We start from the raw sequence: 27581 nt of genomic DNA on the forward strand, positions 1-27581 counted from the left end.
TTCATTTGTAAATATTACGATTATAATATAATTGCATAAAGCTCATGGTATGGAATGCATGATTATTAATTTGACTAACCGTTTAACGTTATTGTATGAATAATTTTATAATTTATTAAGCCTAATAATTTCTGATTGTTGTGTATTCTTATATGTATTCTATTCTATATGTGTGTAATTCCATATGTGTTATTTATTATATTTGTTATGAACGTCCGTCACTAACCGAATTGTCATAGACTAATCAGAATTTTCATAGATTATTCAGACTTGTCATAGATTAATTTTTATATTCTGCCAAAATTATTTTAAAGTTATTAAATTTTTCTGCCACCTTTAATTGACTCTGTAATCATTTTCAACCGGCGTGCTTGTTTATTAAACATTTTTTGGTCCTTCGAGCCGGATATACAAAAAAAAAAAGAGAGAAGAGAACGGAGAATTATTGAAGATGAGGCTCAGCCACGTGCAAGCTCACATCGAGCAACAGTTTATTTTATCTAAATTCATAACGAAGGCATATGATAGTTTTGTTGGTGACGGATTGTCAGATGTTACTACGAATAGAGTAAAGTCTTGCTTGTCGACCTTGAAAGATGACTGGGAGCGTTTCTGCTTGGAACACAAAGCAATATTAGTAGCAATGCACGAATTAAATGACGATGATCGTCTTGTTATTCAAAGTCACGTATATTTTACTACAAATCTTTATTCTCAAACTCATGAATATTACGTTAATGTAGTTGACAAAATAAATTCTTTACTCGAGTCTGAGCAGAAAGGCGTTCCTAGTACACCATCTACTCAGGTCGCATCATTCTCCTCTCCTGAAATTCCGGCATTCTTTCATCATGCGCGTCTCCCACGACTTGATCTCCCAAAATTTAACGGAACTCCGTCGGATTGGCTTTCATTTAAAGATTTATTTCAATCGCTTGTTATTTCAAATCCGACATTGTCATCCGTAGAAAAGCTTCAGTATTTGATAATCAGTCTCACTGGCTCCGCCGCCTCAATATTAAAAAATACAACGTTATCAGCTGAAAATTTTTAGAGATCATGGGATGCACTAAATTCATTTTATGAAAATAAACGTCTTCTCGTTCACGCAGCAATGAATTCATTGTTTTCAATCAAGCGCATGACGAAGGAATCTGCCGTGGAACTAAAGAAATTATATACACAAGTTATGCAAATTTACCAAAATTTCGAAAGTTTAGAACGCCCTGTCTCGACATGGGATAATTTTCTTATTTTTGTCGTGGTGCAATGTCTCGATTCCGAATCTGTTAAGGCTTTGGAGAAACAATTAGGATCATCCAAGGAGCCGCCTACTTGGCAACAATTTAGTGAATTTCTCATTTCTCAATTGTTAACTTTTCAAGCATTTGAAAATTCTCGATCTGGTTTACTCCCACTACAGCCAAATTCAAAAGCAGTCAAATCTCATTATCAAGGAAAGTCAACCGAAAATAAAGTAAATAGTTCATTCACCTGCCCTATCTGCTCATCAAATCATTATGTATCTAAATGTTCACAGTACACTTCGAAATCTGTTCCACAAAAAGTCGCGCTTATCAACAAGCACAAATTATGCTTCAATTGCTTAGGAACGCATCGAGTCTCGGCCTGTCAAATAACAAAGCGCTGTCAGAAATGCGGACGGCGTCATCATACATCAATTCATAAAGAATATAATAAGTTTAATTCATCTAAACACGACACTACTAAAAAATCCGTCGAATCATCGGATAGTTTGACACCTTCAATTTCCTCTGAAGCTCAGACTCTTCATTCCAGTTGACTAAATAATAACATTCCGTGTGTTCTTCTTGCTACGGCGAGGGTGCTGGTTATATCACCTACCAAAGAAACCTTCGAAATCCGAGCCTTACTTGATCAAGGATCGGAAATCTCTTTGATTTCAGAACGTATCGTTCAGCAACTTCGACTTCCTCGAAGTCACTCATCAATTTCTTTGGTAGGAATCGGTGCACAACATTCCAATAAAACTAAGGGTGTCACAACTATTAAATTAAGAGATCGTTTTAATAAGTTTGATTTTTCAATTCAAGCACACATTTTACGTAAACTTACTACATCAATTCCTTCTACTCAAATTAACAAACCATTATGGCCGCACCTGAAAGGACTGCAATTGGCAGATCCGAATTTTCTTTCCTCTCAGTCCATCGATTTAATTTTAGGCGCCGATATATATGGACATATTATTGAAAATAAAGTTATCAAGGGACCCCCACATTCACCCACTGCTCAATTCACAAAACTTGGATGGATTGTGTCCGGTCCAACAGACACTAACGTTTCTAGTAATACCTCGCACAGCTACCATGTATCTGTCGATGATGAACTTTACAGATTATTACATCGTTTTTGGGAAATAGATGAGATTCCTTCCGTAAACACTTCATCTTTATCTTCCGCTGATCAAGAGTGCGAAAATCATTTCGTATCTACACACAGTCGAGACGCTCATGGTCGATACATCGTTAAACTACCGTTCAAACGGTCTCCTGATCAGTTAGGCAACTCACGAAATAAGGCCGTTCGATTAAGTACAAACTTATCCAACAAGTTTTCAACTAATTCTGTTTACGCCCAGTTATATTCAAAATTCATGTCCGAATATGAAAGCTTAGAACACATGCAAATAGTCCCTGAATCTCAACCTGAACCTCAACCTGTGTATTACCTTCCCCATCATGGAGTTATGAGAGAGCACAGTCTCACCACCAAACTCCGGGTTGTTTTCAATGGTTCCAGTCGAACTACCTCCGGCGTATCGTTAAATGATCTTCTTCACACAGGAGCAAAACTCCAAACAAATCTATTTGATGTTCTCGTGTGGTTCAGGAAATTTCATTGTGTCTTTGTCTCTGATATGGAGAAGATGTACAGGCAAATCAAGGTTCATCCAGAAGATTGGAAATTCCAACGTATTCTGTGGTTCAATTAGAGCAACTGTCTTCGTACATATGAACTAACTACCGTCACATATGGACTAGCTTGTGCTCCTTTTTTGGCACTTCGTACTTTACTTCAACTTATTGAAGACGAAGGTCAAAACTTTCCTCGTGCCATTCCATCGTTGACAAAAGGGCGATATGTCGATGATGTATTTGGAGGCGCAGATTCCATCGACGAAGTTCAACCGATCATTACTCAATTAAATCAACTCTGCATGGCGGGCGGTTTCACTCTCCGAAAGTGGATAAGTAATTATCCTTCCATTCTTAAAGACATTCCAACTGAACATCAAACGAACCTCACATCGCTAGAATTCAAAGATAGTACAGTTTTTAACGCATTAGGATTATGCTGGCAACCAGCAATTGATGCCTTTCAATTTACCTTAAAACTTCCTTCTACAAAACACATTACGAAACGATGTATCTTATCCACCATTTCAACATTGTTCGATCCCCTAGGTTTGCTATCTCCAATCACTATCAAAGCAAAAATACTCATTCAAGAATTGTGGGCCATTAAACTCGATTGGGATGACCATCTTTCTATGATGGTAACCAACAAGTGGACCACGTTTCTCAATACTCTTCAAGAAATGACTCACCTCACGTTTCCTCGTTGGCTTGGATGCAAGTCAACGGATAAAATCGAAATTCATGGTTTCTGTGATGCTTCCCAACAAGCAGCTGCTGCCGCTGTATATCTTAGATCTACAGATTCAAATGGCATCATTTCAATAAATCTTGTGGCTTCAAAGACAAAAGTCGCTCCATTAAAGAAACTTACGATACCCAGACTCGAACTTTCCGGAGCTGTTCTGTTAGCAAAGTTAAGTTCACACATATTGAAGGTACTGGAAATTGGAAATATTCCTATTTATCTGTGGACGGATTCTGCCATTACATACACGTGGATTAATAATCATCCATCTCGATGGAAAGAATTCGTTCACAACCAAGTGTGTTACATTCAGGAAACCTTACCTTCCGCACGTTGGAAATTTGTTCCGGGTAATGAGAATCCGGCTGATCTTGCTACCCGAGGATTGACTCCCATTCAATTACGGATGTAATATATAAAATTATGTAAAATTATATAAAATTATATAGAAATATACAATGTAAAACCATGTATGGATATTTTTGATACATATATACTAAGTAAAGTAATATAAATAGACTAATTTTTTGTGTAAAAGTTCCAAAGTCTAACATTTTTTTTACTGCAAATGTTATTTCGTTTCAGAATATATCATTTACAACAGTTTCATCTTCACAGAATGACATAAAAGGGATAGGTGAATCTGTAAATAGAGTTGCAGATGCAGACTCACGTGCATCATATTTATTGCAGGTATGCAATAATTTTTGGCAATTATTCTGAATTTTACATTGTAGTAGAATAAGAATCCCCGTTTTTTAAATTACTGTTTTCATTTTGCATTTTATTACTTTTTTTAGAGCTACTCTAATGGAATAAACAAAGTAATCTCTAATGTGATAGAAACAACTACAATTGATATTCCATCTGACAGTAATAAAGAAATTAGAGAGATTAACTGTAATTCATCAACGACAGATGTAGAGTATGCTTCATCATCAGAGAGGGACTCAAAGTCTACGTCATCATTAGAAGAAAATTCTTTGGCCAATGATACCTCAACAGATCCTATTGATCACATCAGTGTGGAGACAGAAAAGAAGAAACTGTCAGAGAAATTGTGCGACTGCACAAACACCACAGTTGGTGATGTTATTTTCATGTGCCTTGTGTTAGGAGTGAGGCATAATTTGTCATGGGAGGCACAACTTGATATTCTGCGAATGGTCAACTCAATTTACGGCAAGAAGGATCTTCCAGAAACAAAATACAAGTACTTTCAGCACATAGAAAAAGAAAAGAAGAGCATATCTTATCACATCTATTGCCCAACATGTGAGGTGTACTTAGGGGAAAAAAGTTATTTGCCAGAATGTGTGCAATGTTCTTATTGTGCTAGTAATGTAGATGAATCTAAGCCGTTAAACTTTTTCTTGTCCATATCATTAGAATCGCAATTAAAAAAATTAGTAAGTGATTCACGTATAGCATCTTTATTGCTAAATTACAGATTTAATCGCAAGAAAGAGCATTCTGATGCTTTTGAGGAGCAGTACAAAAAGCATTGTATTCCTGGAGGAATACTCTCTTCTCCTCTCAATTTTTCATTTTCATTTTTTACGGACGGTGTACAAACTGGGAAGTCGACCGGTAAATCATTGTGGCCTATTTATGTAACGATCAATGAATTCCCATTTAAAGACCATAGCAGATATATGCTTCTTGCTGGGCTGTATGTTGGATCTAAAGATCCTAATCAAATGGTTTTTTTACAACCTTTTGTTAAAGAAGCAAACAAACTCTCCTCCGAGAGTTTCTTTTGGAATCACGAGAGAAAATAGGTAATCAGTAAGGTCATCCCTTTATGTGCGGTAACTGATTCTGTTGCACGGTGGCAGCTTCTCAACATGCAGTCTTTCCATGCATTTTATGGTTGCACATTCTGTTATGAGAAGCAGGAGAAAACAGGCCCAAGATCGAGGTGTTTTAATGTCCTCTCTGAAAGGGCAGATGACAGAACGGCAGAATCCACTTATCAGGATGCAAGTAGAGCTCATGAAAGGAGAAATGAAACACGTATAGACAAGCGGCATTACAAAGGTGTCAAGGGCCCATCTATTTTGATGAATCTTCTCTATTTTGATTTGATTTGCGGTTTTGTCGTAGATTACATGTATGCCATCCTGTTAGGTGTAATAAAATCTCATATAGAATATTTGTTTGATTCTACTAAAAAGAAATGTTGGATAGGTATGACAGACGGTACAGCTTTAAAGAATTTGACAGACACAATAGATGGCCGTCTTCTCAGCATACAACCTCCAACAGGAATAACTAGAAGTCCTCGTTCAATCGAACATTGTGGTAAGTGGAAAGCGTCAGAATGGAGGTCGTGGCTTTTGTTTTATTGCATACCATGTTTGCAAGGTCTTCTTAAAGACAAATACTTGGCCCATTTCGCTATGCTCTCCCAAGCAACTAATACTCTCCTTCAACATTCTGTATCTCGCACTGAAATTGAGGAAGCGCACAACCTGTTCCTTCGGTATTGCTATTACTTTCAAAAATATTTTAAACCTAAACACACAATCTACAACCTTCATCTTCTTACTCACGTGTGCAAATGTGTTATTAACTGGGGTCCCTTGTGGATACACAATGCATTTTGCTATGAAGGACAAAATAGACATTTATTACAATTATATCAGAGTCCGTTTCAAGTTACTTCACAGATAGCTCGTAAGTTTCTTATGTTCAATTCACTATATACTCTATGTGAGGATATTGTGTCATCTAAAAGTACTATTGATTTCTCAGAAAGAATTTTGAATAAGAAGCTTAGATATTTTGTGCGTTCTGATGGAGCACTTCTCCTAGGAAAGGGACAGCATGTTTCGATTTTGTGTGAAGAAGAGCAACAGTGCTTTCTTTGTTTTGATGCTAATTTTGATGCTAAGAATTTAATTTTTTTAAATAGATTATTATATAATGGAATTAGGTACACCTCCTCTCAATATGTTGATAAGAAGAAGAACAACGATTCTTATGCTATCCTAAGAGATGGGAAAATTGTACAAATAAAATACATTGCCATGTCGCCGTTGGGTGAAATTTTACTTCTTGTGCAAACAATTAAATGCTTTAAGCGTTTATTGGTTTAAAACGATTACGTGGCTCTAAAACATATCCTCAAAATGAAAAGAATTGGGAAAATGTTATGCATCAAACTGTCACTCATCAAACAACCCTGTATTGTGATGAATTTACCCACTAATACCTATCTGTGTGGTCTGCCTTTTGGCTGTCATGGAGATTGAAAATAAAACTTTAATTGATGCGTATTTTGCAATATATAAGTTTTACACTTTATTTGGCAAATAAAGTATTGTATTTAATTTTAGAATAAATAATCTCTTTCTTTTACCTTGACTTTGTCTCCTCCCCTCTCTATATGAGTAAAAATTAGAAAGAGGTTTACTACATAAAAAACGAAAAGAGAATGTTATTATAATTTAAATATGTATATAGTATATGTTTAAGCTGTACTGGCAGAAAAGCGTTTTTTAAGCAATCTCAAACCGTTTGCACAAACGCCCTATACTACAATTCGCCGCAAATTAGAAGAGCGTTTGTTGAGCAAAGGGAAAACGTTTGTCTTACAGCGTTGAGAAAAACGTTTGATAAACGTTTTTAACGTCTGACAGCAAACTCTCTATACAACGTTGTATCAGCGTTCACTAAGCATTCTCTGAAAAGCGTTGACTTAGCATTACAGAACTTTCACGAAACGTTTTATATAGCGTTTGATACAGCAGGAAAAACGCTCGTGTTCAGCGCTGGATAAAGCGTTTCTTAAGCGTTCTCAAACCGTTTGCACAAACGCCCTACGATTCGTCACGAATTAGAAAAGCGTTTGCTGAGGAAAGGGAAAACGTTTGTCTTACGGTGTTGGGAAAAGCGTTTGATAAACGTTTTAAAGTCTGACAACAAACTCTCTATACAACGTTGTATCAGCGTTCACTAAGCAATCTCTGAAAAGCATTAACTTAGCATTACAGAACTTTATCGAAACGTTTTATACAGCGTTTGATAAGCGTTCCAAAAACGTTTACAACCCAAGAGCGTTGTATAAGCGTTCTTACAACGTTTGAAAATATATAAACGCTCAGAAAACCCTTACCAAACGTTTGTCAACGCTCTATAAAGCGTCTTATTTTCGTCAGGGATGGTGAAACGCGTATTGGCAAGAATAATGTTGAATGATTTATCTAAGACCTATAGTTGGATTGGATTTAAAGAAAAACATAATTTTTCAAGTCTTCGAATTTGCTCAGCAATATTAATTGCTACACAGAAAACACATAATTGTTCAGAAGCAATGATAAAAAATGCAATAAAATATTGGTTGGTAAAATCCACTGAACGACAGAAGCAATCAGTAAAAGAAAAATTGTAAGACGTCTTACTCCAAGTAAAAAAAATTATTTTGCTTAACGATTATCAAGTATATTAGATTAATAACAACTTTCCTTTGTTTTGTTTAAAAAATACATTTAAAGTTTGTGCAATGTTCTTAGTTGTTAGTTATGTATTTTAATTACATTAAGATTATATCTAGAAAATCATATTTCTCTATTTTATAGAATGTTAATTGACGAGCTTTATAAAAAAATGTATTTAAAATACGTAAAGATATATAAAAAATACATAAAGCATTCCTTTAAATAATTTTGTGATATTCACCAAATACTAACAAGGGAACCTCGCGAACCCGAAAATTCTGATTTTAATGAAACTTGGCATAAATGTAGAAGGGGTAAATACATGAATTTAGAAATTAAAAGTTGGTGCTTATAAACGGTTTAAAGAGTTGAAACCACCCTTTAAAAACATTGAGTTTTTGTCTTTTCTCGATATATCTCGTAAACTAAACAAAGTATTAAAAAATGTTTTATACAAAAGTTTTACAGTATAAATACCTCTATTTAACTATGCTATTTATTTTTAAAAAAAATTTTTTTTTCAAAAACAAATTTTTTTTTTAAATTTTTTTTGAAAAAAATAAATAACACAGTTAAATAGAGGTATTTATGCCGTAAAACTTTTGTATGAAACATTTTTTTATATTTTGTTTAGTTTACGAGATATATCAAGAAAATGCAAAAATGTCTCAACTTTGAAGTGTGGTTTCACCCCTTCAAACCGTTTTTGAACCAAAATAAAACATTTCTAAATTAATATATTTATTTCCTCCACATTTATGCCAAGTTTCATTAAAATTGGAAAATTTTTCGTTTGGGCTTATAAACGGTTTGAAGGAGTGAAATTACCCTTTAAAGGTTGAGATATTTTTACTTTTTCTCGCTATATCTCGTAAACTAAACAAAATATAAAAAAATGTTTTATACAAAAGTTTTATAGCCTAAATACCTTCATTTAACTACGCTGTTCATTTAAAAAAAAAAAAAAATTTTTTTTTTTAATTAAAATAAATTTTTAATAAAATTGACTTTTATGTATATAGCATTTATAAAATAATTATACACTGGAACCCCTCGTTAGCGTACTCCGCGTTAGCGGAAACTATCCCCTCCATATGCACTCGGCCCACATGAGTAGCGTGTGTGGGGGATAGCAATGAGCAATGCAGTCGCGTATTTCACGGAGTGGGAGTGAAATCAAGCAATAGGAGATAACCCCGCGTTAGCGGACGAAAGCCCCGAACAGTCCGCTAACGCGGGGTTCCAGTGTACTATCTTATACTACGTTCTATTTATATCATCTATGTGTATATTATGTATGTTATATATTATCTATGTTATAATACTATACATTTATATTATCTGCATCCCTATATGTATTAGTTTTCATCTAACAGTTGTGCAATATTACAGTAGTCACGTTGCTTTCACACAGTTCATTCTGTCTACGTCACATATTTCACATTCAAGTTTTATATTCGTCATATCACGGTATATATCATATATGAAATGGAAATCACGTATTAAAGTTTGATATCTTTATTAATGATGTTACGCGTCATTTTCACATCTGTATCAAGTCTAACGTGTGCTCGATCAGTACATCAGTATCACATCTGACGTGTGCTTGATTTTTCTGTTAGATTATTTAATTAAGCGAAGCATAATGTTACACGTAAATGTTGCGAATGTTCCTAATATGTTAATTATTTTATTTCAAATTATACATATTCCACTTATAAATGAAAGAGAAATACAATTACGTGATGTGATAGAGAATATTATAACAAATGATATTATAACAGTGAATGTGATGTATTATTTGATGTACACACTGATACTCTTTAGAATTTTAAAATTATTGGGAAGTGGATTTACTTGACATAGAATATGTAACAAATGATGAAGAAGAATTTTTTTTTAATGATAATTGTGGTAGGGACTTCACCTTTCTGTAGCGACTTTGCACTCCTGAAAGAGAGTATGGGCCTTTTTTTCCACTTTTCCAATATTCGACGGCTTTTCTTTTACAGCTACTATTTAAAATTTCGTCTTCTGGTTTACAATTATTTTCATTATCAGGTTCAAAATCGTCATTATCATTTTCTAAAAATTCTTCCTTTTCATCTGATACATATTCTATGTCAGGTAAATCCACTTCCCAATAATTTTGAAATTTCAAAGCAAAATGAGTGTGTACATCAAATGATAAGACATTCACTGCATTTGTATTAATATCCTTTATCACATCACGTAATTGTATTTCTCTTTCATTTATAGGCGTTGGTAGAATATGTGTAATTTGAAATAAAATAATTAACATATTAAGAACATTCGCAACATTTATGTGTAACATTATGCTTCGCTTATTTAAAAACAATCTAACAAGAAAAATCAAGCACATGTTAGATGTGATACTGATGTACTGATCAAACACACGTTAGACTTGACACTGATGTGAAAATGACGCGTAACACCATTAATAAAGATACCAAACTTTTATTAATACGTGATTTCATACATGATACATACCGTGACATGACAAATATAAAACTTGAATGTGAAATATGTGACGTAGAGAGAATGAACACTGTGTGAAAGCAACGTGACTACTAATATTGCGCAACTGTTAGATAAAAACTAATACATACAAGGATGCAGATAATATAAATGTATAGTATTATAACGTAGATAATATATAACTGTGACGTGACGCGTCCGGTCGCGCTCGTCACAAGGGCGTAAGCTCGACCGAGGGGGTCGATTTGGGGCTCCTCCTCGCCGAGCCGAGGGGGATGCGACTTCGTTTTACGTTTGTTTCTTTCTTTTTTAGTTTCCGCGTTACCGTGTCAGATTAATTAGGGTATTTAGGACTAAGGCGCCAAGTGAGGGCTTGATTTTATTGTACCACGAACGGAGAAGGAGCAGCCATCGGGGGAAAAGTATCGCGAGCAGTCGACAGTAGGCGAGGTGTCCCGCAAAGAGTTTCCCCGCCGAGCCGTGCGGCGAGCCCGGCTGATTGTTACCGCCCTGAGCCGCAAGGATACCGTCGCCGTAAGGATACCGTGGCAGAAATATACCGCATGGCAACATGAGAGATTCCTGAGAGGAATCACGCCGAGGGCATGCCACCGGGCTGCAGACCGGGGGAGCGACCGTCAAACTGTCAACCGCCCGCCACGCAGATCGGTTCGGCCACGGCATGGCCAGCCGGGCCAATCGAAAATGGCAGAGCAATAGCACTCGCATCGGCGGAAGTCGTCACGCGCGGACCACGAGGCAATTGGAGAGGCGATGCGGCGCAGCATGGGATCGAGGCGTGCGGATCGACCGAAAATTGAAGCACGCGCATGCGCGGCGGCTCGAGCCGGCCGGCGCGGGGCCGGGGCTCCTCACTGTTCGGCACGCCGTGACTGTGTACACTTGCAGAGGACGAGCCCCAGATACCGAGATCGTTACCGAAGACTTCAAGGACCAGGACTCCGTTCCTTATTGTAAGGCCAGCACTCGGCAGCCATCGATTAAGTAAGGTTCGGAAAAAGCGGTCAACCCTCGTGCGGGACCGGATACCGGATACCGTTTCCACTGAGGACATCGGTCATCCGAATCCGATATTATTAGTGATATTAGTGTGTAAAGTAACTCGAAGAAAGAGTAGAGTTGTGTGGCCGCACGAGGGCTCGGACCGACCGGCCCCGAATAATTGATACCGCGAGTACGTCCCTCTCGGACTACGCTGGAGCCGACAGTCATAGGATTAGAATCATTGTTACCGCGACTTGTTTCAGCCATTCGTGCTTTTGTCTTTGTTCGAGCGGAGAGCCTCGTCGACCTCCCGCCGCGTATTATCAATTCTATAGTTTCCGCATTTCTTGTATCTATAATTCGTTTCCGTCTTTAGTAAAGTTATAGTCGTGAATTAATCGTGAAAATTCCTTGAGTAAAGCTCATTGTCGCCTTGTTACCGTTCTCACACTGTGACTACAGAAATACAATATAACTCGTTAATTGTCTACCAAATTGAGTATCGAATCTTTATACGACCTGCCTCGATCCGACATCTCCACACCGTCCGTCTCAATAAGAACCACGCCACTCTACCGTCTCGAGAGTAAACGAGCTACCGACACTTGTAGCGCTTTCTAGTTAGTTACCGTATTATCGTTGCTTATTGTGTGGCGCGAAAAGTCTGGCGCCCAACAATTTAGAGTATTGGGAAGTTACCGTTCTTGCACGTTACCGCTATCGTATCGAGAGCAATCTCGATCGATATTTGGGGGATACCGTATACCAGATACCGCTATCGTGTCGAGAGCAATCTCTTCCGATATTTGGGGATACCATCTGCAAGTTACCGTTCTCGCTTCGAGAGAAATCTCAAGCGAGTGGGGGATACCGTATGCAAGCTACTGATACCGTATCGAGAGCATTCTCGAGAAATACTGCAGCTATCGTCTCGCCAACTATCGAATCTAACTAGAAAAGCGTTACTCGTTACCACATATACAAAGATTTCCGTTTAATTGGGCGTAGCCCCCTCGGATCTGGCGTTCCCGAGGGAAAGCAACGTTGCATAACATATAAAATATACACATAGATGATATAAATAAAACGTAGTATAAGATAGTATAATTACTTTATAAATGCTATATACATAAAAGTCAATTTGAAAATTTATCTTAATTTAAAAAAAAATTTTTTTCGAAAAATAAACAGCGTAGTTAAATGGAAGTATTTATGCTACAAAATTTTTGTATAAAACATTTTTTTATATTTTGTTTAGTTTACGAGATATATCGAGAAAGGGTAAAAATATCTCAACCTTTGAAGGGTAGTTTCACTCCTTCAAATCGTTTATAAGACCAAACAGAAAATTTTCTGATTTTAATGAAACTTGGCATAAATGTAGAAGGGGTAAATACATTAATTTAAAAATGTTTTATTTTGGTTCAAAAACGGCTTGAAAGGGTGAAAGCACGCTTCAAAGTTGAGACATTTTTGCATTTTCTCGATATATCTCGTAAACTAAACAAAATATTAAAAAATGTTTCATACAAAAGTTTTACGACATGAATACCTTTATTCAACTATCATATTTATTTTTTCCAAAAAAATTTTTTTTAAAGAAAAAATTGTTTAAAAAAAAAATTTTTTTTTTAATAAATAACATAATTAAATAGAGGTATTTATACTGTAAAACTTTTGTATGAAACATTTTTTAATATTTTGTTTAGTTTACGAGATATATCGAGAAAAAGCAAAAACCCAAAATTTTTGTAGGGTGGTTTCAACCCTTTAAACCGTTTATAAGCACCAACTATTAATTTCTAAATTCATTTTAACCCCCTCTACATTTATGTCAAGTTTCATTAAAATCAAAATTTTCGGGTTCGCGAGGTTCCCTTGTAAGTTTATTTTTAGTTATTTTGTATGTTAAGGTGATTGGATTTTGTTTATTTTATACTGTATGCTTATTTTATACTTTCCTAATTATATGTATAAGTTTATAAGATATAAGCAAAACTAATGATAATGTTCAATTATTAAAAAATTTTATACTTTTTGTATCCCATATTGCCGAATTAATAAATATATTAATACTAGTATTCAATTCATGTATTATTTACTTTCTCTCTCTTTAATATGGATATTTATGTAATTACAATTGTAAATAACGTAATAGCATTTTCAAAAACAGTTAAATTTATTTTTTACAAATAGGACAAAATTAAAATAATAATACATATTAAAAATGTACGAATATATTAAATAGTTAAAAAATTGATAATTAAATTTTAGTTAACAGATATTTATAACAGTAATATTAATATTTTAATAATACCTCTATTTTTCTAAATTGTTTTAAATTTTACTTCTACAAAAAATAAATAATGGATTTAGCCGCTATTGAAAATAAATAGGCATTTTCCAGCAAGCAACATAGATGATACAGTGTAACCTTGTGTATTCATTAGGAATGGAACACTTTTTTTCTTACACTAATGAACACAGTGTTACATATGTGTCATCTGTGCCGCTTACTGAAAAATGTTTAATAACTTATATGTTCATAGAATATGGAATATCCTATAAATATGCATAGAATATTCTGCAGAATATACATAGAATATTTATCGAATATCCTATAAATATGCATAGAATATTTTCAGAATATACGATAGAATATTCTATTCACACTTAGAAAATATATATAGGAGTGCCATTCGAATATACTATGAACATACGATGAATATGTAAGAATGTAATTGTTACGTCCAGCCTTATGGGATTTTACTCTTTATTCGGTAGGAAGGATATTTCAGGGAGAACAGGTAAGGCAGGGAAGAACGTAACAAAACGTGTAGAATTCCCGTAGGCACACAGTTTAAGGAGGATATGTGCCTCGGGTCGAACGCACTTTTTATGACTCAAAAATATAGGTCAACGTGCCGATAGGCCCGCTATAACACGTTTCGAGTCGTACGTCCGTCGGTCCAAGTTTCGAGTCAACGAATTGAATCGCTTTAATTCGGGATCGGACCAGGTGCAGTCTTTGTTCGGGATAGACGAGGTCGTTGTTAATTAAAATAAATGATAAAGTTTCACATAAAATTAACAAAAGTATTTATTCTAATAACAAATAAAAATGAAAATAAAAAAAATACAAATAAGCGCTGAAGTCGTGATTTGACAATTTTTTAATAACGATATAATTAAATTTAAGACGCATAGTGAGTATGAATATAGTTGTACAAATATTAAATAAGTATAGTGGGGGGAGAAAGGGAAACAAGAGATTTTTGTTTTTTTAATTCTACAGTATTAACGGTAAACGCAGAGCAAAGAAATAGACAAAGGGTTTATTAAATGGTTAGATGGGGAAAACATAGATGCTTGGAGCCATAAGAGGATAAAGCATAGCGGGGAAGAGTGGGGGTGGAATGTCTTCGGATTCAGTGGAACTTATGGGAGAGTAACTTGAAGAAGGAGGAGGTGAACTAGAAAAAGAATATGTTGGGAATATCTGAGGAACGTGTTCATGTTCTTCAGTAATTGGAGGCAAAGAGAAAGGTCGAGGAACACTAAGTTCTTCGAAGGTGGTAGCTGGAGGGAAGAGTCGAGGAACACTAAGTTCTTCGAAGGTGGTAGCTGGAAAGGAGGGTCGAGGAACACTAAGTTCTTCGAAGGTGGTAGCTGGAGAGAAGAGTCGAGGAACACTAAGTTCTTCGAAGGTGGTAGCTGGAAAGGAGGGTCGAGGAACACTAAGTGGGAAATTATTTATAAAATAATAGGAACGTGTCTTAAAAAATTAAAACGGAAGGAAATAGATGAGTAACGTAAAAACAAAGAAAGAAATTGTGATTGTAGGACTTACTCATTACTGGTTCTCGAATAAATCCGTTGGAATCGAAGGGATTTCTTGACCGGATGGAACGGCACTAAAGTTTACTTGCGCACTGATTCTACATGATTACTAACTAACTCTCTTATTAACTGACTAAAAACATAACTGAACTCACAACTAACTACTCTCAACTAACTGATTATTACAAACTATTACTACTACTACTATTATTACTGACTATTACTGACATTATTACTGACTGCTACTAACTGACCGCTCAACTATTACTACTACTCTCATTACTCACGACATTATATATACTGAGTCTTACAAGGGGAGGATCCAGATGTAGGTGGTTCAAATATTCTAACTGGTAGGACTCTTTTTCAGGATTGTGTGGTGGGTGAATTCTAAGTTTTCTTATTGGAGAAATAGTTTTTCCTTTTTGACCAATCATATGTTGGGTACTTTGTCGTTTCTCTGTTTCCTCCCACATTCTTTTAATTTTATCGAAGGGATCCGACCTATCGCGTAGGTTATCTTCCCTTTGGGTTTAAGAGATAAATAATTTTTTTTCTATCGTGCTAGACGTGCTACGGTATGGGTTGCAGATGGAGGAAACGGTTATTTATTTTTTGCTTATGTTTAGATACTTTATTGCTCATTTTTTTGTGAGGAAACGTGAAACTTTGCTTAGATCCCATGTTTGTTTTTGAATTTCTATCTTCAGAATTTATGATTTGTTGACTCAATATTCAAAAGGAGTCGGAATTATCTACTTGGTCGTTTCGTCCATCTATGTTTGTCATTACGTTTCTAACAAACTAATCCTAGATGCAATAAAAATTATCGGAGACCGTTGAAACGGAATTTCTTTTGTAAATTATTAGTTTTTCTGGCGAAGGGAAATCGTGGAGTCTGCCGGACGTAACATAATATAGAATATTCGAAATATTCTTAAAGAATATTCATAAAACGTTTATAGAATATTTAAGTGTTATCTGGGTGTATTTACCATTGTTTATACGTACGTAGTACGAACGCCCGGTTGAGACAACACGCGCGGATGCGGAACGTTGATCGCGAGAATGTTTCAGAAAAAAATGGCGGATGATGTCGCACAACGAACTACTCGCCGTAGAGCCCGGACGCGAGATTATACACAAAATCGTAACGGCAAAATCGCGAACGTGACCGTGAGGATGCCCACGCGATTCACTATCCCACTTCTGAATATTTTAGCTGTAAGGACTGGAGACTAGATTTAAGTCTCTCGCCTACAGCTAGGTAATAAGAACTCGCAGAGGTTACTTCTTTTTAGATGGTTTATTCCCAAAACGAATTTTACAAGTCCAAAATGCCGACGACCCAAAACCGCCACTATTTATATCATTCCTTAAAACGAACGAACACACATATATATTACGATCGACAGTGCAACTAATCGAACTATCGACCGTAATTCACGGACCAATCGGAGGTCCTGTAGGCCCGAGGACCAATCACTATGCACGCCTACGGTGGCGCTTGTGGAGAACACTATCAAAGCGCCACCGCCAACAAGGCGCGAAAATCAAATCACAGTTACTTCCTTACAATTTAGAAAAAATATTTATAAAATGTTTATTTAACGTTTATTTAATATTTAAAAATAATTTTTTATTAAAAATAATAGTTTAAGAAAATTATTTACGCAAAATTTATTTAATGTTTATTTAATATTTATTTTATATTTAAAAAAATATTTAAAATGAAACTTAAAAAAATATTTATTTAATATTAATTTAATATTTATATTTCAATCATTAATTATTAAAATAATGATTTAGGACAAATATTTATATAATATTTAATTAATATTTATTTAATATATTGACTTTACATTTTAATAAATCGTTCAAAATAATATTTACGTAACAGGAGAGTGAACGGAGGAGAGGTCTTCTCGCGGAAGTGTGTGATAATAGCGGAGGGATAAGAGGCGGAGGAGTGAGAAGAGCGATATGAGAAGAAAGAAGAAGTGAAAAGGATGACCGGACATTGGAGGGAAGTGAGCGGAAGAGGTAGAAGAGGAGACAGTAAAGAAAATTTGGAGTAGGTATAAGACAGAAGAAGATGCGGAGAATAGAGAAGGAAGGCAGTGCGCAAGCGCGACTGGAGTGTAAGAAGAGACAGGAAAAAGGAATAAGAGCATGAAGGCGGGTGACAGCAAAGGTAGTGGAGAAAGACGTTGGACTTGATATCGGGTGCAGGGATTGGTGGATGTTGGTGATGCAGGAGAACGGCAGATGGCGTCAAATGATCGAAAGAGGAGAAGGATGCAGAGCGAAGAGAAGGATGGTGGTAACGGGTTTGGGAACGCAGGCGTTCACAAACACGTAGTCCGTCGGGAAAGAGCGAAAGGAAAGATAGTAAGAAGGAGGGTGTAATAGTGGAGCGAGATCTCGATAAATCGATAGGAAGAGGAAGAAGGAGATTGGTAGAGAGAACGAAAATAAAAGATGGAGAGGAATATTGAGCATCGAGACGGAGTAGGGTGAAGTGCCAGAGGTACCGAGAAAGAAGAATGGACAAAAGGAGACAGAAGAGGGGAGGAGAAGGACGGAGGGGAGAGGAGCCAGAGGAGTGCAGGAAGAAGGAAGAATGGAGGAAGAGGATAGACAGGAGGAAGAAGATAGAGGAGAGGATGAGGAGCAGATTAGATGAGAGAGAGAGACGGAGGACAGGAGGGAAAGAAGAGGACAGGAGAAGAAGAGAGAAAAATGTAGTGTGGAGAGGGGTGAAAGGGGAGGACGAAGAAGAGAGGAAGTTTTTTGTGGAGGGTATTATGGAGAGGGTGTTGGAAAGGAGGGTGGCTTTGGACACGGTGGAGGAAAGGAAGGGGGAGGGGGAAGATAGGTATTGATAGCGGAAATGGAAAGGGAGGTGAATAGAGAGGAGATACTGGCTAGGGGAGGGGAAGTGAAATGGGGGGATAGGAGTGGATGAAGATTTGACGATGGAGGAGAGAAGAATGAGATGGAGGATTTTAGAGGTGGCGAGAAGAGAAAGGGCGAAGGGCAAAAAGGTGGAAGTTACAAACAGAGGGTTGTGGGTGGAGGAAAGGAAATGGAGTTGGGACGGAGAGGGGGATAGATGGAGAGAGGAGGAAAGGGACTAAGAAAGAAGAAGGGGGAAAGGTGGAGATAGGGGTGTAGGCGTGGGGAAGGGAGGGAAGAAGAAGTAAGATGGGCAAGTAGCAGGTCGTGGTACAGGATAGAGAGAATAGGGGGGAAGAATAATCGGTCAAATAAGAATTAAAGTTGATTAAGAAGGTTTATAGATAAGCAGGTGGCGGAGAGACGGAGGCCGGAAGAAATTTAAGGAGGATAGAGAACAAATGAGAGAAGGAAGAAGCGAGAGGAGAGACAATAGATGGAGGAAAGGAGAGAGTAAGAAGGAAATGGACGACGAGGATCGAGGAACGTAAAGAAGGAAGGAAAGAGGATGAGGAGAAAAGGGAGAAAGAGAAAGGATGAACCAGGAGAGGAGGGAAAGGGGACTTTAAGGACCTAGTGGGGACGAGAAGGGAAGGGAGTTAAAAGTATGTAAAGGTCGCACAATGGCCAGGGCGCGTAGGTGGGTCTGTGATACGTAAGATGTATTAAATCGTAGATGTGGATTATGATATTATGACATGTATGATATTGGTTGAGTCTGCAAACCCCGAGGGGACGCAGTTAATAAATATCTATCTAATATTTACGTAACATTATTTATTTAATGTTTATGTATAATATTTATTTTATCTTTAAAATAATATTTAAAGTAATACTTTAAAAATATTTTTTAAATATTAATATAATATTTATGTTACAATGATTAATTATTTGAAATAATAATTTAGGACAAATATTTATATAATGTGTTTAATTTATATTTATTTAATATTAATTTAACAATTTAATAAATCATTTAAAATAATATTTATAAAACATTTATTTAATGTTTATGTTATATATTTACTTTATCTTCAAAAAAATATTTAAAATAATATTTTATATTTATTTATCTAATATTGACTTAATATTTAAGTAATAATTATAATAATTTAGGACAAATATTTATATAATATTTAATTAATGTTTATTTATTATTAATTAATATTTTAATAAATTGTTTAAAATAATATTTACGTAACATTTATTTAATGTTTATGTAATAATTATTTTGCATTTAAAAAGTTGTTTAGAATAATATTTCAACAAATATTTAAATTATGGTTGGGAAGCTTCACTAATTATGTAGCGTAAATCAAGTGTAAAGAGGAAGTGAATCTATGTAATAAAAGAGTCACAAAAGCGTATAAATAAAATCTCTGAGGCACAAATTAAAACATCGGAACATAAAGAAAGTGGAGATTAAGACAACATTGCATTTATTGAAACAATATGGCATGTTAACAATACTCAAAAATTATAAAAAAATGACATTTATTTTTTATTTTTTTACGAACAGAGCAAAAATAGACCTTTTCATATTTCACATACTATTTCGCATATGTGAAAATCAGTAAAAAATTGTAATACTTTATATTTATTTATAAAGATATAAGTTAATTATACATGTTTCATCCTTCTGACAACATATATTGAAATAATGTATAACAAATATGTATGCGTTAACATAAAGTATTTATGGATCATCACGAAGCATTAGGATGCGTACGGTCTTCGAAGTCAAGCAACGGGAATGATTGACATTTTGATGGGTGACCGTTTTTTCAGGCGTAGAAATTAAATATGTTCTAACAGGTACTGTGGCTTGACTGAAACATGTATAGTCTTCTCCCCTTTACAAAATTATCGTAGAAATTTATTAGATTGATGAGATTACGTTGAGTTTATAAAAATTATTTAATAATGCAATCAATTTTTTGCTTTTATTGTAAATATGTTTAGTAAATATTTAAAAAATCATTTAGCAAATGTCAAAAAAACATTTTCCGTGACCATTCCGAACGTGGCCAATTCGAACGTGGTCAAATTTACGCGTGACCATTTCGGACACTCCCATTTTTGTTTCACGACAGACGAGACGCGTATCAAGTATGCCGAGCGCCGTTTGTCGGATGCCGCAAAAACTGCTCGAATAATTATATGGTGCAGGCATCGCTGCTCAAATAGCACCATACGTCTTATGGACATCCGTTTTACATCCATTTTTCGACCATACGTCCATGAACATAAAACGGACGTTTAATGAACGTCCATTCTAAGACATATACTGGCTAATAATAAACGGACGTCCAATGGACGTCCATTTGCTTCCTCTTTATATAATTAATTAATATATGAATAAATATTGTATGTCTAATGAATGTTCGTACCTGGATTCGTTTTTATCCATTTTTTCTTCTTAAAAAAACAGAAATCTTTCAAATTTTGTATTGTATAATTTATCATCTATTATATTCAATGAGTATTTTATGAAACATTAAACATAAATTTTATAAGCCTATGAATTTGCCAGAAAGTCGACTTTATATTATTGACTCACAAGAGAACCTCGTGAACCCAAAAATTCTGATTTTAATGAAACTTGGCATAAATGTAGAAGGGGTAAATACATGAATTTAGAAATTAAAAGTTGGTGCTTATAAACGGTTTAAAGAGTTGAAACCACCCTTCAAAAATTTTGAGTTTTTGTCTTTTCTCGATATATCTCGTAAACTAAACAAAGTATAAAAAAATGTTTCTTTAAAAAAAAAATTTTTTTGAAAAAAGTAAATAGCATGGTTAAATAGAGGTATTTATGCCGTAAAACTTTTGTATAAAACATTTTTTTATATTTTGTTTAGTTTACTAAACAAAATATAAAAAAATGTTTTATACAAAAGTTTTACAGCCTAAATACCTTCATTTAACTACGCTATTCATTTTTCAAACAAAAAATTTTTTTTTTAATTAAAATAAATTTTCAATAAAATTGACTTTTATGTATATAGCATTTATAAAATAATTATACTATCTTATACTACGTTCTATTTATATCATCTATGTGTATATTATGTATGTTATATATTATCTATGTTATAATACTATATATTTATATCTGCATCCCTGTATGTATTAGTTTTCATCTAACAGGTGCGCAATATTAGAGTAATAACGTTGCTTTCACACAGTTCATTCTGTCTACGTCACATATTTCACATTCAAGTTTTATATTCGTCATATCACGGTATATATCATATATGAAATGGAAATCACGTATTAAAGTTTGATATCTTTATTAATGATGTTACACGTCATTTTCACATCAGTATCAAGTCTAACGTATGCTTGGTCAGTACACCAGTGTTACATCTAACGTGGCTTGATTTTTCTGTTAGATTCTTTTTAATTACGCGAAGCATAATGTTACACATAAACGTTGCGAATGTTCTTAATATGTTAATTATTTTATTTCAAATTATACATATTCCACCAACGCCTGTAAATGAAAGAGAAATACAATTACGTGATGTGATAAAAGATATTATAACAAATGCAGTGAATGACTTATCATTTGATGTACACACTGATACTGCTTTAGAATTTCAAAATTATTGGGAAGTGGATTTACCTGACATAGAATATGTATCAGATGAAAAGGAAGAATTTTTAGAAAATGATAATGACGATTTTGAACCTGATAATGAAAATAATTGTAAACCAGAAGACGAAATTTTAAATAGTAGCTGTAAAAGAAAAGCCGTCGAATATTGGAAAAGTGGAAAAAAAGGCCCATACTCTCTTTCAGGAGTGCAAAGTCGCTTCAGAAAGGTGAAGTCCCTAACACAATTATATCGATGGGAAAATAATCTACAAAGAAGAGGTAATCGTAGAGAAAAATTGTTACTTATATCCCAATATGTTTTAAATCATTTTAAAGACGCTAATGATGAACAACGGATTATTCATAACTTGGATCTGCGACGATGGGCGTTAGAAGCGAAAAAACAAATAGATCTTCCTTCATTTAAAGGAGCAACGTGGATATTAAATAAAAAAAAAAAAATATGGAATTGTATCCAGGAAAATACAAAATTTATAAACCGTTCTACAATAAGAGACAAAGAACAATTAGAAGCCGCATGCCAAGAATTTATAATTACTGTAAAATCCTTTATTGGCCTTTTTGGAATAGAAAATATATACAATGCTGACGAAAGTGGATTTAATTTGGAGATTCATTCAGGCAGAACGCTGACCACACAGGGTGTTAAAACAGTTGAAACTCTAATTCAATCAACGTCAGCAATAACACATAGTTATACAATAATGCCCATAGTTTCTGCAGACGGAAAATTACAATCACCTCTCTATTTGGTTTTGAAAGAAGTTAGTGGAAATTTTGGTCCACGAGTTGAAGAAACCTTGTTCAGGCCTGCAAACATTTACATCGCTGCATTGAAATCGGGTAAATTAACTGGAGAATACTTTCAATCTTGGTTTACAAATGTATTTTTACCCATAAGTGGAAGCTTCAGTGTGCTATTATTAGATTCTTGGACCGGACATTATCCAACCTTTCAAGAATTTATGCCATCTGATAAAGATGTGCGAATTTTAACTATACCAAAAAAGACCACAGGAATGATTCAACCTCTTGATGTTTATGGGTTCAGAATTTGGAAAAATTTTGTAAGAAAGTTCAGTGATCGTGTCGTATTATTTAATTACGATATTAATTTACACTTGAGAAATAATATTATAAAATTGCAATCTTTAACTCATATACAACTATCTTCGCCGCGATTTCATAATCTTTTTAAGTACGTCTGATTCAAGAGTGGATATATCGAGGAACGGCCATCACAACATATTTAACCAAATTCGTTGTGTCAGTTATATTGTGTAAAAAAACAGTACAGTTAAAAACTTTCAAGAAATAATCTCTCCGAATATACTAAATGCGCACGTGATTTTTTACGCAACGTTTTTCAAATTTTTATTAATAGTTGATAATGACAAACTAATCTTATTTACGTGTAGAAAACTTCTAAAATTAGACGTAGATATAACTGACGTTTTTTAGACGTAAATAAGATTAGTATTAACATACACTCGCAAATTATAAATACATTCATTATTATATTTACATTTTTTATTGTTTTTATTACATTTATTTATGCAATTTCAATATGTAATACGCCCCGAGACATAAACAAGATAAGTAGATATAGAATGTATGGACAACGCTTTGAGTCATGTAACAACATGGAAATATCGTGTGTAAATTGTAGTGTACCTCATAAAATAAAGGCGCCTTAAAAAATATTTTATTAATTACTACTAATAACTAATAATTAAACTTTATAATAATAAATAAATATTACAAACTGTTGGTATTATTACTTTCTTTTTAACCATTGAGACAACTGTAGAAGAACGAGCGACGGTAAATATAATAATGTTATGTATAATTAAATAATAATTAATTTATTAAGAGAAATTATTTTACAGTCTTATGCAAAAGTTTATTAGTTTATTCAGAATAAAAATATGTTATACCTTATAATGTTTTAAGATATCCTATAGATTATACACATAAAAATCACAAGTAGTATGTAACAAGTTCAATTAAAAAAATTATTTTTTCGAAAAATAAACAGCGTAGTTAAATAAAAGTATTTATACTGTAAAACTTTTGTATAAAACATTTTTTTATATTTTGTTTAGTTTACGAGATATATCGAGAAAAAGCAAAAACCCAAAATTTTTGAAGGGTGGTTTCAACCCTTTAAACCGTTTATAAGCACCAACTTTTAATTTCTAATTTTATGTATTCACCCCCTCTACATTTATGCCAAGTTTCATTAAAATCAGAATTTTCGGGTTCGCGAGGTTCCCTCCGAAGTGTGTCCATTAAATGTTCGAATTTTGTCCATAAAGTGTCAAAAATTCGTCCATGAACGTCCAGTGAAAGATGTCTTATGGATGTCCAGTGCAGTTGCAAATGGATATACAGTGGACGTCCAATGTACACAATATGGATATCTATTGGACGTACACAAAGTCTGGAATGGACGTCCATCGTACGTACATAGGATGTACTTGTGCTATCTGGGTGATTAATGGTAATGTAACCTTTTTCCCGCTTTTTATACTTAAAAAATCGTTACAAAAAACTTTAAACGCGTTTTTCTCGAAACAGCATTTTTCAAAACGGTGTGCAGCCTAACGTCGCCAATTTTTATCCGATTGAATTTTTTACCAGATCTCTATTTCAATATTATCTAAAGCGCTACATAGGATTTTTGCGATATCTTAAAAATTTTTGCCGCTATCGCTTTTATTCAAATTTTTTAAGCGAAAAATGGCTTTTTTTTCAAATTGTAGCTATTTTAATAAAAATGTATATTTTTCAAAACGGCTATGTGCGCTACTTTTTTTCATCATGTAGAAAATAAATATTTTTGGTTTTTTGTTCCAGGCCTCACCACTGCGGAGTAATCGTGCACACCGTTTTGCATGTCGAGCAAAAACCATGTACGGAAAATGGCCGTCGCGCACTCAATATTTATATTAAAATCTTTAAAAAATATTTTTTATATTCTTGAATGTAGAATAAACGCCCAAAAAATTTTTTACCTGCACAGTGTATTTTTAATAGAAAGAATTTTCAAAAATGTCTTAAAATTTGAGGTATCAAGGTGGCCTTACCGCTTAAATAAATTTATATAATATTAATATTTAGTAGAATTTTATAGAACTGTACAATGTTATATAATAAAAAATTTCTACTTGTTGAAATTTTGTGATATTTATTGCCGACAGATTGGAAGAATTTAATAAACATTTATACACTAAACATTTTTTAGATAAATTTTTTATTTATACATACATTTATAAAATTATTTATATAAAATTAATATTTAACTTTAATACAAAATTAAAAAAGTAACGTATTATAAAATTTCAAACAACGTAATGTATCAGAAAATAAAAAAAGTAATGTATCATACAATTTAAAAAACATAATGTATCAAAACTAAAAAAACAGATATAGATACATTATACATTGCGTATACATGCACTAAATATATAATAACATGAATCATTTATTTTCGTTTTCTTCGGGAGGATCATTTACATTTGCATGTATATCATATTGTTACGCGCGCGCTCGCGGAAATGAGGAAATACTCTTTTAACTCTCAAAACGAACGACTTTATTAGAAGCGTTTACAACTAACGACCGAACTGGCTCGATGCCTCTTAACAACTGTTTGTTGATTCCCGTCAATTCCGTTGCCCGGTTCCAGACAGCTGACCGCCGCCGCCGATCGACATCGCCGATTTGACAGCTGACTCGCGGCCGGAGAGTATACCGGTCAGCGCGCGTAATATCTATACTTCTGATCTCTTGAAAGACGTAATTTACTAAGTCTGAACCACTCGCTCACAGCCTTAGAAAAATGTATTTCTTGAAAATTGTTATATATTGATAATACTTCATCTAAAAAAAATCAAAAGCAAAAATATAAGCAATAATATTAACAATTGTGTATGTAGACATTTTGTTGCCGCCGCCAATGAATGATCTGAAGATTGATCATGATTAATTTAGCAACAAAACCTTTCTTTATTCCTTGTTCTCTGTTTCCTAGCAACGTTGATTCTTTCAATCTTTTGAATATTCATATTCATTCATTCCATTCACTCTCACGCTTGATCTTCTAATTCACTTTATTAATTTAAATATTTATTTCATTAATTGAGTTCTTAATCTAAACGATTATAATTAAATACGAGCACACAAGTATCAGTCTAAGGTGATTGAAGAAATACAACAGTGGCGACGAGGATTCTGGAATTAATTCGTTTATTGCTTCGTCTACAAAATGGATGTTTTCAAAGAAGCATTAATGGCTCTTGATCATCAACAGCAACAGCAACAACAGTTATTTATGCAACAGCAACAGGAACAGAAACGCCAGCAAGAAGATTTTATGAATCAGATCTCTGCATTTCTGGTCATCCAAAGGCGCGCCGCAAAGAGAAGTAAAAATGGAATCATTGGCCAGCTCTCGGAATTCACTTATGATCCGGAGAATGGACTTACTTTCGACGCATGGTTTGTTCGTTACAAAGGATTATTCCAGGTAGATGTTAACGATTTAGATGATGCTGCAAAAGTAAGACTTTTATTACGACAGTTAAGCACAAATATTCATAAGCAGTACGTAGATTTTATTCTTCCTAAAGAATATAAAGAATTTGATTTTGAAACTACGATCGCCAAACTTACACATATGTTTGGAAAAAAAACTTCTTTGTTTCATCAAAGATTCAATTGTATGAATACTTTGAAATCATCAAATCAAGATTTCCTAGCTTACGCTGCTTTAATTAATAAGCGCTGTGAAGAATTTAAGATCTCTACTATTACTGCTGATCAATTTAAATGTTTGATTTTTGCATGTGGTCTTCGATCTCCATCGGATGCTAATATTCGCATGAAGCTACTCAATCTTATTGAAACCAGGCCAGACACGCTTACTACAGAGGATCTTGCAATTGAATGTCAAAAATTAATCAATCTGAAGCACGATACATCTTTGATTCAGAATCAAAAATCAGAGATACCTGGTACCGTTGCATTGGTAAAATCTAAACAAAGCAAACCCAAGATCAGTACTTAAAAGTTTAACAGGAATTCTCATGGTAAGAAGTTCATTAAAAATTCTTCACCTGATAAAGATTCTATTCCTTCTACGCCTTGCTAGTTCTGCGGAAACTTACTGTTACGTTCGACGAAAATTATTTAATATATCTTTCCATCTCACTCTTCCGCGCCACGCTCTCGCTCCATCGAAAATCGCCGAGCGCTCCCCTCTCCGCGAATTCACACGCACGGGGTACCAGCGTGTACGCCCTACTATCGGTATTAAATTAACATTATCGCGTATGTAATAAAACTCCTGTTGGGAAAGCTCGAACCCCCTGGATTGCAACAGTAATAATTAAAGGTTATCTTTAAAAGTATATTCTTTTCATTCCGTTCTCTTTTTATTATTAAGGCGCTAAGACGCTGTCACCCCTCGCGCTCTCTCACTAATTATATTATCATAGAATTTAAATTATTGCAATCACACACTCTCACAACACGAGCATCCCTCTGCGGAGCGACGCGGAGGA

The 27581-nt window shown here is 34.4% G+C and overlaps 3 protein-coding genes across 3 annotated transcripts; all 3 read left to right on the forward strand.

Annotated features, from left to right (window-relative positions):
- Positions 1–451: 451 nt before the first annotated feature.
- On the forward strand, positions 452–4060 carry LOC118646918. The gene is made up of 5 exons (XM_036290865.1): positions 452–688; positions 1295–1477; positions 1541–1649; positions 2076–2929; positions 2978–4060. Exons 1-5 carry the CDS (start codon positions 452–454, stop codon positions 4058–4060), a joined length of 2466 nt encoding a protein of 821 aa, XP_036146758.1.
- Positions 4061–4152: 92 nt separating this feature from the next.
- Positions 4153–6992, forward strand: LOC105829674 (the record flags this gene model as incomplete). Its single annotated transcript, XM_036290692.1, has 2 exons — positions 4153–4341; positions 4449–6992. Coding segments are annotated over 2 exons (1170 nt in total), but the record flags the coding sequence as incomplete, so codon positions are not given.
- Positions 6993–26284: 19292 nt separating this feature from the next.
- On the forward strand, positions 26285–27085 carry LOC118646919. The gene has a single exon (XM_036290866.1). It carries the CDS (start codon positions 26285–26287, stop codon positions 27083–27085), a length of 801 nt encoding a protein of 266 aa, XP_036146759.1.
- Positions 27086–27581: the final 496 nt, after the last annotated feature.

The sequence above is a fragment of the Monomorium pharaonis genome, chromosome 8 (genome assembly GCF_013373865.1).
Source record: "Monomorium pharaonis isolate MP-MQ-018 chromosome 8, ASM1337386v2, whole genome shotgun sequence".
Taxonomy (NCBI): domain Eukaryota; kingdom Metazoa; phylum Arthropoda; class Insecta; order Hymenoptera; family Formicidae; genus Monomorium; species Monomorium pharaonis.

What these genes read in the sequence shown, in the direction of transcription:
- LOC118646919 (XM_036290866.1), top strand. Translation starts at nt 26,285, where the DNA reads ATGGATGTTTTCAAAGAAGCATTAATGGCTCTTGATCATCAACAGCAA.
- LOC118646918 (XM_036290865.1), top strand. Translation starts at nt 452, where the DNA reads ATGAGGCTCAGCCACGTGCAAGCTCACATCGAGCAACAGTTTATTTTA. An exon ending in GAAAGTCAACCGAAAATAAA is followed by an intron (nt 1,478 to 1,540) that starts GTAAATAGTTCA and finishes AAATGTTCACAG; the next exon opens with TACACTTCGAAATCTGTTCC. An exon ending in CTGTCAAATAACAAAGCGCT is followed by an intron (nt 1,650 to 2,075) that starts GTCAGAAATGCG and finishes TTTCAATTCAAG; the next exon opens with CACACATTTTACGTAAACTT.